Here is a 12,920-nt window from a genome sequence, read left to right as displayed (position 1 = left end):
TTACCTAACAAATCTGTTGGAATCCTTTGAAGAAATAACAAGCAGGATAGACTAAGGTGAATAGGTTGATGTTGTGTATTTGGACTTTCAGAAGGCCTATGACAAGGTGCTACACATGAGGCTGTTTAACAAGCTATGAGCCCATGGTTTTACAGGAAAGATACTAGCATAGATAAAGGAGTGGCTAATTGGCAGGACGCAAAGAGTGAGAATAAAGTGAGCCTGTTGTGGCTGACTGCCAGTGGCTATTCGTGTTCCACAGGGGTCTGTGTAGGCACCGTCTCTTTTTACATTATATGTCAACCGTTTGGATGATGGAATTGAGGGCTTTGTTACAAAGTTTGCGGACAATATGAAGGTAGGTGGTGGGGCATGTAGTTTTGAAGAAGTGGAGAGGTTACAGAAGGACAGATTAGGAGAATGGGTAAAGAAGTGGCAGATGGAATAGAGTGCCAGGAAGTGTATGGTCATGCACTTTGACAGAAAAAATGAACGGGTAGAGTATTTTCTAAATGGACAGAAAATTCAAAAATCTGAGGTGCAAACGGTCTTGGGAGTCCTTGTGCAGGATTCCTTAAAGGGTAATTTTCAGGTTGAGTCTGTGGAGAGGAAGGAGAATACAATGTTAGCATTCAAGCAAAGACGTAATTTTGAGGCCCTATAAAGCACTGGTGAGGCCTCACTGGGAGTACAGTAAGCAGTTTTGGGCCCCTTATCTTAGAAAGTTTATGCTGAAACTGGAGAGAGTTCTAAGGAGATCCACGAAAAGAATTTCAACATTGACTGGCTTGTCATATGTCGTGTTTGATGGCTCTGGGCCTGTATTCAGGATGGAGGAGTAACACTTCATTCTATCTGGGTAGTTTCCAACCTGATGGCATGAAGAAGAATCCTCAAAATTGCAGTAATTTTGCTCCTCCTGCTTCTCCATTCCCCATTCTAGTTCCCCTCTTAGCCTTTCTCTTCTCCTCACTGGCCCATCACCTCCCTCTGGTTCCCCTTCCTTCTCTCTGATGGTCCACTCTCCTCTCCTATCAGATTCCTTTTTTTTTTTATCAGCCCTCACCTCCTGCACCCAGCACTTCCCAGCTTCTCACATCATCCCCTCCCCCACCTCACCTGGCTTCACCTGTCACCTTCTAGTTTGAGCACCTGACCCACCCTTCTTATTCTGGCTTCTTCCCCTTCCTTTCTGGTCCTGACGAAGACCCTTAGCTCAAAACGTCAACTGTTTGTTCATCTCCACAGATGCTGCCCGACCTGCTGAGTTCCTCCAGCATTTTGTGCATGTTGCTCTGGATTTCCAGCATTTGCAGAATCTCTTGTGTTAAAGAAAAAACCTTGGTTTAAAACGCGGCCAAGGCAGTGCAGTGAAGTTTCGGTGAGCTGGCTGCAGGAGAAGCCGAGGGTTCGCAGAGGGTGTTGCTTACTCCAGACAGAGGTCCAGTCTGCCGGTTGTTTCAAAGGAGAGATGGAAGAGTTGTGGATGTTGAGGGAATCGAAGGACATGGGGACAGTGCAGAAGAATGGAGCTGCGGGGGAAGGTTGGACAGAGGGTAAACCCCAGACAGGCCAGGAACCCATGATGAACTGGGGCCATAATAATCCGTTGGTCTCGGACGCCCACTACCCCTCCAGCAACACCTACCTGCCACCTTCCAAGAAGTTGCAGACATTCTCATCCCTCCTGGACACCAACTGGAAAGTTTCCCGGATGATTTGCTGTTGCATATCCTCGGACTGAAGAAATAAAACAAAAACTATCCGTTATTGAGGTGACAAACCCCAAACTAGTCAATCACCTCACCCCAGGAGGAAGCTCGTCAACCTCCCCTGCTCTAACTCCAAGCCGAGTATGTTCCGGTTAAACAGGAAGCCCCCTACGATGGACCGTCTCCAGACGTGCACAGATGTAGCAAGACCACACTGCTCGTGATCCACGCTGATGACAGATGGAAGGGACATGAGGTACATTACCCACAAGTTACAGCTTGCCAACCTCAACCACATCCGATGACAAAATGGGTTTGTTTTCTGTACAAGGATCGTCGTTCTGCCGGGCTGATCCATGACCCTGCTACCATTTCCCAGTCTTGGACGCCAGCTTTTCCCCAGTGTCAGACATTGCAACACAGAACAGTAAAGCAAACTACAGGCCCTTCGGCCCACAATGCTCTGCTGACCACCCCAATGGCCATAAGACATAGGAGCAGAATTAGGCCATTCAACCCATCGAGTCTGCTCCGCCGTTCCATCACGGCTGATTTATTATCCTTCTGAACCCCATTCACCTGCCTTCTCCCCGTAACCTTTGACCCCCCCCCACTCCCGACTAATCAAGAACCTGTCAGCCTCTACCTGAAACATACCCAAAGACTTGGCCTCCACAGCCGCCTGTGGCAATGAATTCCACACATTCACCACTCTCGGGCTAAAGAAATTCCTCCGGATTTCTGTTCTAAATGAACATCCCTCTATTCTGAGTTTGTGCCCTCTGGTCCTAAACTCTCCCACCAAAGGAAACATCCTCTCCACATCCACTCTGTCCAGGCCTTTCAATGTTCAACAGGTTTCAATGAAATTTCGAACAATGAGGGGGATCTCACTGGGGAGCCCCCTCTGGGTCCTCTCCAGTGCCAGGACAGCTTTTCTCAGACAGGGGGCCCAAAGCTGCTCAGGCATCTGTGCGACCTGACCAGTGCCTTGTTAAGCCTCAGCACCACATCCCTGCTAAGACCAGTGACCGATCTGGACACCAGGAGGGGGGCATTTCACTAGGTCTCTGCCCAAGTAGAAACGCCAGCAGAGAGTCACCACAGCGAGAAAGAGCTCTGACCTGTGATCAATTGGCATTTGAGATTCATTAGCAAGAACAAATTAAAGGAGGGAAGGGGCAAGCACAGCAGCCATCCTCCGAGTGGACACAGTCAGAGAGGTGATTCCCCTACCTTCTCCCCGTAACCTTTCACGCTCTGACACATCAAGAATCTATCAACCTCCTTCTTAAATACACCCAATGATCTGGCCTCCACAGCTGCCTGTGGCAACCAATTCCATAGTTTCACCACCGTCTGGCTAAAGAAATTCCTCCTCTCTCCCAGGAGGCTGGATCTCTCCCAGAATTCCCACATTTCATCAGAACACAAAGCAGCCCCTGGAGCCAACCTCACTGCTCTATGTAACTATACACTAACAGAGAAAAAAAATGAAGAAAAAAAACTTACCAGATACTTTTTGATTTTGTTTTACGCTGTAAGTCATCCTACTGACTGCAATTTTGCCTTATCACCTACCTGTCCTTCCTCACAGTCTCACTTCGCCCTGCATCTACTTTTATACTCACTGCCCCATCACCCCAGTTCCTGCCAATTTAGTTTAAACCCTCCCCAACAGCTCTAACAAACTTGCCTAAAGGATATTGGTCCCCCTCCATTTGAGGTGTAACTCATTCCCCTTGTACAGGTTTTACCTTCCCAAGAAGAGATCCCAGTGATCCAGAAATCTGAATCCCTGCCCCCTGCACCAGACCTTCAGCCACGCATTCACATTCCAAATCACCCTACCCTAGCTCTCAGTGGCACATGGCACAGACAGCATTCCAGAGATTGCTACCCTGGAGGTTCTGCTTTTTAGCTTTCTACATACTGCCCTATATTCACTGTTCAGGACCTCCTCTCATTTCCAAACTATACTTTTAACCTTCTCCAACATCAATCTGCCCCTTTCCTCCCACATAGCCCTCCATTATTCCATCATCCATGTGCCTATCTAAGAGGCTTTTAAATGTCCCGAATGTACCTGCCTCTACCACCAGCCCTGGCAGGGTGTTCCACACACCCACCACCCTCTGTGTAAAAAAAAACTACCTCCGACATTCCCCCCTGTACTTTCCTCCAATTACCTTAAAATTATACTCATTTCGTATTTGCCATTTGCACCCTGGGAAAAAGACTATCTATACCTCTCATCATCTTGTACACCTCTATCAAGTCACTTCCCATTCTCCTTCACTCAACCTGTACTCATAGGACATGCTCTCCAGTCCAGACAGCATCCTGGTGAATCTCCTCTGCACCCTCTCTAAAGCTTCCACATCCTTCCTGCAATGAGACAACCAGAACTGAACACAATACTCCCAGTGTGATCTAACCAGTTTTTCAGAGCTGCAACATACCTCACGGCTCTTGAATCCAATTAATGAAGGCCAACATACCCTACACCTTCTTAACCCCACTTTCAGCTCGCTTGGCAACTTTAAGGAATATATGGACGTGGATCCCAGGTCGGTCTGTTCCTCTACACTGCTCAGAACCCTGCCATTATCCCTGTATTCTGCCTTCATATTTGACCTTGCTAGAGGTATCACTTCACACTTCTCAGATTGAACTCCATCTGCCACTAGTCAGCCCAACTCTGTATCCCAACAATGTCCCACTGTAACCTACAACCACCTTCTACGCTGTCCACAACACTGTCAGCCTTTGTGTCATCAGCAAACTTACCAACCCAGCCTTCTCCTTCCCCTTGCTCACCCACACGGAAGGTGCAGTGTGATCCAGCCAAGTGTGAGGTGATGCAATGTAGCAGAACAAACGTAAAAGTAGAGTTAAAGGCAACACGTACAGAGGGGTGATGAGATCCGAGCCCTCGACACACGGAAACTGGCCGCACAGATGTACAGGGTGGTAATGGTGCAACATCGACAGTGATGAAATGCTTTGAGAGGTTGGTCATGACTAGACTGAACTCCTGCCTCAGCAAGGACCTGGACCCATTGCAATTTGCCTATCACCACAATAGGTCAACGGCAGATGCAATCTCAATGACTCTTCACACAGCCTTAGACCACCTGAACAACACAAACACCTATGTCAGGATGCTGTTCATCGACTATAGCTCAGCATTTAATACCATCATTCTCACAATCCTGATTGAGAAGTTGCAGAACCTGGGCCTCTGTACCTCCCTCTGCAATTGGATCCTTAAATTCCTAACTGGAAGACCATAATCTGTGTGGATTGGTGATAACATATCTTCCTCGCTGACAATCAACACTGGCACACCTCAGGGATGTGTGCTTAGCCCACTGCTCTACTCTCTGTATACACATGACTGTGTGACTAGGCATAGCTCAAAAATCATCTATAATTTTGCTGACGATACAACCATTGTTGGTAAAATCTTAGATGGAGACAAGAGGGCATACAGGAGTGAGATATGCCAATTAGTGGAGTGGTGTCACAGCAACAACCTGGCACTCACCGTCAGTAAGATGAAAGAGCTGATAGTGGACTTCAGGAAGGGTAAGATGAAGGAACAGATACAAATCCTCATAGAGGGATCAGAAGTGGAGAGAGTGAGCAGCTACAAGTTCCTGGATGTCAAGATCTCAGAGGATCTAACCTGGTCCCAACATATCAATGCAGTTATAAAGAAGGCAAGACAGTGGCTATACTTCATTAGGAGTTTGAAGAGATTTGGCTTGTCAACAAATACACTCAAAAGCTTCTATAGATGTACCGTGGAGAGCATTCTGACAGGCTCCATCACTGTCCGGTATGGAGGGACTACTGCACAGGACAGAAAGAAACTGCAGAAGGTTCTACATCTAGTCAGCCCCATCTTGGGTACTAGCCTACAAAGTACCCAGGACATCTTTAGGGAGCGGTGTCTCAGAAAGGCAGCGTCCATTATTAAGGACCACCAGCACCCAGGGCATGCCCTTTTCTCACTGTTACCATCAGGTAGGAGGTTTAGAAGCCTGAAGGCACACACTCAGTGATTCAGGAACAGCTTCTTCCCCTCTGCCAACCGATTCCAAAATGGACAGTGAACCCTTGGACACCACCTCACTTTTTTTAATATAAAATATTTCTGTTTTTTGCACATTTTTAAATCTCTTCAATATACGTATACCTTAATTGATCTATTTATTATTATTATTTTTATTTCATTTATTTTTTTCTTCCATATTATGTATTGCATTGAACTATTGCTGCTGTTAACAAATATCATGTCACATGCCAGTGATAATAAACCTGATTCTGATTCTGTTCATGGAAACTGTCTGAACAGGTGTACAGCATGGTAACGGTGTATGTGGAAACTGTCTGCTCAGATTGACAGGGTGGTAATGGTGTACGTGGAAACTGTCTGAACAGGTGTACAGCGTGGTAACGGTGTATGTGGAAACTGTCTGAACAGGTATACAGCGTGGTAACGGTGTACGTGGAAACTGTCTGAATAGGTGTACAGTCTGGTAACGGTGTACGTGGAAACTGTCTGAACAGGTGTACAGTGTGGTAACGGTGTACATGGAAACTGTCTGAACAGGTGTACAGTGTGGTAACGGTGTATGTGGAAACTGTCTGAACAGGTGTACAGCATGGTAACGGTGTATGTGGAAACTGTCTGCTGAGATTGACAGCATGGTAACGGTGTACGTGGAAACTGTTTGAACAGGGGTACAGCGTGTTAACGGTGTACGTGGAAACTGTCTGAACAGGTGTACAGCGTGGTAACAGTGTACGTGGAAACTGAACAGGTGTACAGTGCAGTAACGGTGTACGTGGAAACCGGCTGCTCAGATTGACAGGGTAGTAAGGTGTACAGCGTGGTAACGGTGTACACAGAAAGTGGCTGCTCAGATTGACTGCGTGGTAATGGTGTACGTGGAAACTGTCTGAACAGGTTGACAGGGTGGTAACGGTGTACGTGGAAACTGAACAGGTTGACAGGGTGGTAACGGTGTACGTGGAAACTGTCTCAATAGGTTGATAGGGTGGTAACAGTGTACGTGGAAACTGTCTGAACAGGTGTACAGCGTGGTAACCATGTACACAAAGTGGCTGCTCAGATTGACTGCGTGGTAACGGTGTACGTGGAAACTGGCTGTACAGGTTGACAGCACACTTTCCTTCATTGGTCTAGACGATGATTTCAAGAGACAGGAAATAGCAGATTTATACAACTCTAGTTAGGCCACATCTGGAAACAGCTATTAACCTTTTCCCAGGGTTGAAATGTCTGATAGCAGAGGGCATGCATTTAAGGCGAGAGGGGAAAGCTCATTGTTCAAAGGAGACACTCGGAAGTAATGAGTACCTGCAGTGTTCCGCCAGGGGCAGATTTGATAGAGGAGTTCAAGAGGCTTGAAATTTGCACATTAACGTGAGGGAATGGACAGCCAGAAGGGATAAGAAGTCAATAGTTTAATTAGTTTGGCAGAACATCATTGGTCGATGGGGCTATCCTGCACTGTATTCTTCAATGTTCTACGCTCCTTGTTAACCTCTGTAGACTCATCCCTCAGCCTCTGAAGCTCTGAGAAACGCCGTCTCCACCTGTCATTATGACTCTTGCCCTCCAGTCGCTGTACATCTCTTCCTGTTTAATATCACCCCTATAGTGCGGCAACCAGAACTCCAGGTGCGTCTCACCTACAGCTGTTAAACACAAGATGCTGGAAATCCTCAGCAACACAAAACGCTGCCCACAGCTTTGGTTTGGAGAAAGTGACAGGAGCCAAAAGAGAAAATGTTGAGGCATTGTAAAGTGCCCAGTTCATCCTCCACAAAATACAACCTTTCTACATCAATTCCATTTCCCATTCTTTGTCCATTCACCTGGCCCATTGGTTGGTTTCTGTAGTCTAACCTGTCTTCCCTGCCATCAACCACACTGCTGGATCCTTTATCAAGTGCAAACATCTGTACTGTCGCCTAAACTAGAGGTTCCTACCTTTTTTGTGGGACCCCTCACCACTGGCCGAGGGGTCTGTAGACCCCGGGTTGGGAAACCCCGGTTTAAACCATTGACGGATTGTTGAAAAGCGAACACTGAGGTACTGTATTACACTGAACAGCACAAGAACAGGCCCTTCGGCCTACACATTCCGTGCAGCCCAAGCTAATCCCAGCTGACCCTCACTCCCTTCCTGGTCACGTCTCTGAAACACGGTCCCGTTTCCAGCCCCAGCAGTGTCAGAGGAACCGGCGGTCACAGCCAGTGATGGAGGCGAAGCTGAGGAGTTTCACCGCGGGGTCGGGGACGGGAGGGGTCCGCGCCGCGTCTGATGGCCGTGAGAGCGAGCCCCGGCCCCGGCCACTCACAAAGTGCTGATAGAAACGGCTGAGCCGCGGTTTGCCATGGTTGTTAAACACCAGGATCGCCTTGATCATCCTCCCAGCCCGGCCGCCGCTGACCCACTTCCGCCGCACCAACACTTCCGGCTCTCTGCTGCCCCCTACCGTGGCCGACTGCCCACTACATGAATAGAGCACATTCCAGTGCGCGGTGCACTATGGGCAAAACAAACTGCCATTTTCCCCTGTACCCTCAGAATGGGTCAAACACACAAAAAATACTGAAGGAACTCAGCAGGCCAAGCAGCGTCTATGGAGGAAAATGAACAGTCAATGTTTCGGGCTGAGACCCCTCATCAAGAATCCCGATGAAAGGCCTCTGCAAAAAAGGCCGAATGTTCAATTTCTTCCAAAGCTGCTGTCTGATCTGCTGAGTTCCTCTCCATTTTGTGTGCGTTGGTTTGGATATCCCGCATCTGCAGACTCTGGAACCGCAAGAACGGATTCAACTGAGATTCAATAAATTGCATTCGTGTGTCTTCCCACCTGAATTTTGAACTCATCATGGCAGAGATTGAAAAGAATACCATACATCTTACTTTTCTCTTTTATCTTTTGCTTTTTCATCCTTATCCATACTTCTCTTTTTTACATTATTCATACTTCTACAATCTGTTGACCCCCCCCCCCCAACTATTTAGTTTAAAGCCCTATCCACAGCCAGAATCCAAGTCCCATCACAGTTCAGGTGAGCCCGTCCCATTGGCACAGCTCCCTCCTTCCCCATTACTGGTGCCAATTTCCCATGAATTCAAACTCACTTCTCCCACACCAATCCTTGAGCCATGCATTTGACTCTCTAATCTTCTTGACCCTATGCCAATTTTCATGTGGTTCAGGTAGTATTCCAGATATTATCACCTTTTTGGTTCTGCTTTATAATTTAGTCCCGAGCTGCTCAAACTGCCTCAGCGGAACCTCTTTCCTCATTCTACCTATGTCATTGGTACCCACATGGACCATGGCAACTGGATCTTTCCACTCCCACTACAAATTCCTCTGCAGGTCAGAGAAGATGTCCTGAACCCAGGCAGGCAACACAGTCTTCGGTACACTCTATCCTCACAACAGAGAATTCTGTCTATTCCCCTGACTATACTAACCCCAATTATCACTACATTTCTCCTCTCTCCCCCCTCTTGAATGGCTCCCTGAACTATGGTGCCACAGTTGGGTTGCTCAACCTTCCTACAGCCCTCACTCTCATCCACACAGGGAGCAAGCATCTCAGACTTGCTGGACAAGCTCAAGGGCCGAGGCTCCTCCAGCACTGTCTCTTGAATCCCAGTACCCACCTCACTCGCAGTCACACCCTCTTGTCCCTGACCACAGACTGAATTTGAAGCAGCTAATCTAATGGGTGTGACTACCTCCTGAAACAGAGAATCCAGGGAACTCTCCCCCTCCCTGATGTGCCACAGTGTTTGAAGTTCAGATTCCAGGTTGTCAGCTTTGAGCTTGAGCTCCTCGAGCAGCCAACACTCGCTGCAGATATGGTCACCAGGAACCACAATGGGGTCCACCAGCTCCCACATTGTGCAGCTGCAGCTCATCGCCTGATCCTGCATCATCCCTACTTTATTTAATTAGCTGTAATTTAGTGACTTTTTATTCAATCCATTACAAAAGCCTCTCCTGCTGCTTACCTGTACCTCCTCACAGAAATCTCTTGAGCCAAAGCTTCAGATCGCCACTCCTGCACTGGTCCACTCACACAAAGGCCGCTCCGCTTTACTTTTACTTAGTCCTGCCAATGAATCGCGAATCAATTGGTCTGCCGATGATGCCCTGAGCCCCGTGAAAAGCTCCTTTTTTAAACTCTTCTCCCCAACCTGTGCAAAACTCTCCCTCTCTCTCTCTCTGGGTTGGAGTGATCCACGCCTACTGAATGAGGAGCAGATTTAAGGGTAGGAGTGATCTATGACTGCTGAATGGGGAGCAGGTTCGAGGGTTGTAGTAGTCTACATCTGCTGAATGGGGAGCAGGTTTAAGGGTTGGAGTGGTTTATGACTGCCGAATGGGAAGCAGGTTTGAGAGTTTGAGTGATTTATGACTGCCCAATGGGGAGCAGGTTCGAGGGCTGGAGTGGTTTATGACTGCTGAATGGGGGAGCAGATTTGAGGGTTGGAGTGGTTTATGACTGCTGAATGGGGGAGCAGATTTGAAGGTTTCAGTGATCCACGCCTGCTGAATGAGGAGCAGGTTTAAGGGTGGGAGTGGTTTATATGGACTACAGTCAACGTAACCACCATCTCTGTGGTCACTTAGCCACTTCTTTTCAGACACTAAGAAGTAGGCCATCGGATCCAGTGGACGTTGGACTTTAGCTTGGTTAGATTACAAATTTTTTTTTCAAGTGATCAAGATGATTAGCAGTTCTCTTCAAAACTCCTTGATTATCAATTGTTTTAGCTTCTTTTACCATGAAGGCCAATCAAAAATAATTTAGGATTTCTGCCATTGCACCATGTCCTGTTATTAATTCTTCAGTCATATTGTTTTGAGGACTGACATTTTCTCTATCTGAAAACGTTATGTTCTTTTTCACACATTAAAGGGACTGGGACAATGTTACAGCTGCTCTAAGATGGTATAACAGCCCTGTGCACCAATGATCGTAACAATCCACTGTACCAGCCTCCTGCTGACCACACACCAATGGTGGCACTGAACACAGCTCACACAGAGTTCTCCAAAGTACCAGAGGTAAAGTGAAAACATCGATTTGAAAGTTTGAAAATATTAGTTAACCTTTATTCATTTAGAAAAGTGAAATTTTGTTAAAGCAATATATATACTTCACAGAGTAAATGAGTGTGAAGTATTCTTCACCAGCAAGATTTATTAACAAAAGAATATAAAAATCTGTTATTTCCAGCTGCTGACCACAGAGAGAGTTCAAGAGTTCTACCGGCTCCCTACTAGTGTCTCTAACCTGCCTTCACATCTCTTCCTCCCCAGCTTTCTGATCTCATAGACCACAGAAAGTCTGGATGGTATAGCACATCCTTGTTCAGTATTTCCTGCAATAGTTTCGATCTCCACACTCCTGGAGCCTCCGGAGGATCTTTCCCACTCACCCCCTTGAGAGCTACAGATGATGGGCTTCTCCTCACCACCATTTCCAGTGGCCTTGTCACTGTAACTAAATCAGCAGACTACAGGCAGAACTCCAGTACAAGTTCCGTCCGATCAACGTGAAGGATTCAACTCTGTCTCCTGATAATGGACTGTTCTCTCACTGAACCTGCAACTTTACGTATTTAGTGAGAACTGAGAGGGCAGCACATAGCATAACACTTCACAGCAGCAGCCATTGCCTCTGCTGCCCGGAAGGAGTTTGTACGTTCTCCCCGTGACTATGTGGGTTTCCTGCCACATTGCAGAGACGAACCGGTTAGGATTATATTTAGAGATACAGCACGGAATAGGCCCTTCTGGCCCTCTAAGGCAGCCACTGATTTGCCCTAGCCTAATCACAGGACAGCTTACAATGACAAATTAACCTACTAATTAGTACATCTCAGACTGTGGGGGAAAGCGGTGCATGCAGGGGAAATTGACAAGCAGGAGGGAAGAACATTCACACTGTCTTACAGAGGATGGCAGAATTGAATTCCAGAGTCCAATGCCCTCGGCTGTAATAGTGTTATGCTCTGTGTTAGTAAGTGGGGTTTGCTATAGTGACACTGTGAGCTGCCCCTCCAGCACAACAGACTGGGCTGGCCATAGACACAAACCGTACAAATCATGTGACAGATAAAGTTAATGTTTACTCCTTTTCAAATCTTTCATTTCCCTACTGCACTGAGACAAGCTACTTTCAGTTCCGTAAATCCACCCCCAGCGCAAAAAAAAAAACAAGCTCGCAGACCCCCCTCCCCTGAAGGAAAAAACAGATATAATAACAATCACCGACCCCGGACACCCTCACTCACAAAAAACAGTAATAGTAGCACCAAACCTCCAACCCCTCCTTACACACAAAAATTAACAGCTCACCCATTGCTAACTGGCCACAGAAAGGAAACACTGAGAAACAGAAGGAAACCAATATAGCGTACATAGATCTCAGAATATCATAAATATCTTTTCATCTGCATACGAGGAGAGCAGCCGACAAACTCAGTCCTTCCGTAGAGAGTGACAGCTGACCCGGGTCCGAACATTGCTGATCCAGCTGCTGACCATCTCTGTTGGGAGCCGTCGGTGACCCCACCGCATTCATCTCAGTGCTTCAGTCTTCCTTGCCGCTTCAAGATGGAGTTGTTCATGACCCTGTGCCCTGTCTCTGGTCTTTTCTAGGAGTCAGCTTGTGTTCTCGGTACTTTTTGGCCTCCCGTCTCTATCTCCTTGAGGCAGCTCTCCGGACACAGCATGGCGCTAAACCCTTCCATTGAGTTCCAAACTGTACGTCACAGGCTCCAACAGTTTCCGTAACACAAACAAGACAAAGGTGTAGAAAAAATGAAATAATTTGAGAAATTTGCTATCTGGAAGATGTTGCCCAAGGAATCGTGTGTTTGTACCACCTAGACTGGAAGGATGAACAGTTGAATTAGACGACATACCACATGGCCGGGGCTTCCACACAAGATTTCCTTCAAAGCCAAAGGGAACTTCTGAGTCAAGCACTAAGATTCTCTGGAAAACTTTCCACAGTTTTAACATTAACAGATTATACAGTCAGAGTAAATGTTCATAAACAGATTTGAAGATGAAGATGAGTGAGATAGACTTTGCTGTTAGGGTCCCGTTTCTTTGTTTCACTGACTG

At 47.0% G+C, this 12,920-nt stretch overlaps 1 protein-coding gene across 2 annotated transcripts in view; it reads right to left on the bottom strand.

The window, feature by feature from the left end:
• The window catches only part of LOC140209634 (AP-3 complex subunit sigma-2), a 62,843-nt gene that overhangs the window by 34,014 nt on the left and 15,909 nt on the right, over window positions 1–12,920 (bottom strand). The window contains exons 1-2 of one of the 2 annotated variants that reach the window (XM_072277944.1): window positions 8,112–8,224; window positions 1,649–1,740 (exon numbers count right to left, since the gene is read on the bottom strand). In XM_072277944.1, the coding sequence (XP_072134045.1) occupies window positions 1,649–1,740; window positions 8,112–8,180 (161 nt within the window). In that variant the 5' untranslated portion in view covers window positions 8,181–8,224. Of the gene's footprint in view, window positions 1–1,648; window positions 1,741–8,111; window positions 8,225–12,920 lie in introns of those variants that run through there. The other variant, XM_072277945.1, reaches the window with a different exon arrangement.

Source organism: Mobula birostris, chromosome 14 (genome assembly GCF_030028105.1).
Source record: "Mobula birostris isolate sMobBir1 chromosome 14, sMobBir1.hap1, whole genome shotgun sequence".
Classification (NCBI taxonomy): Eukaryota; Metazoa; Chordata; class Chondrichthyes; order Myliobatiformes; family Myliobatidae; genus Mobula; species Mobula birostris.
Note: the sequence above shows the minus strand (reverse complement) of the source record. Positions and strands in the feature narration are given on the sequence as shown.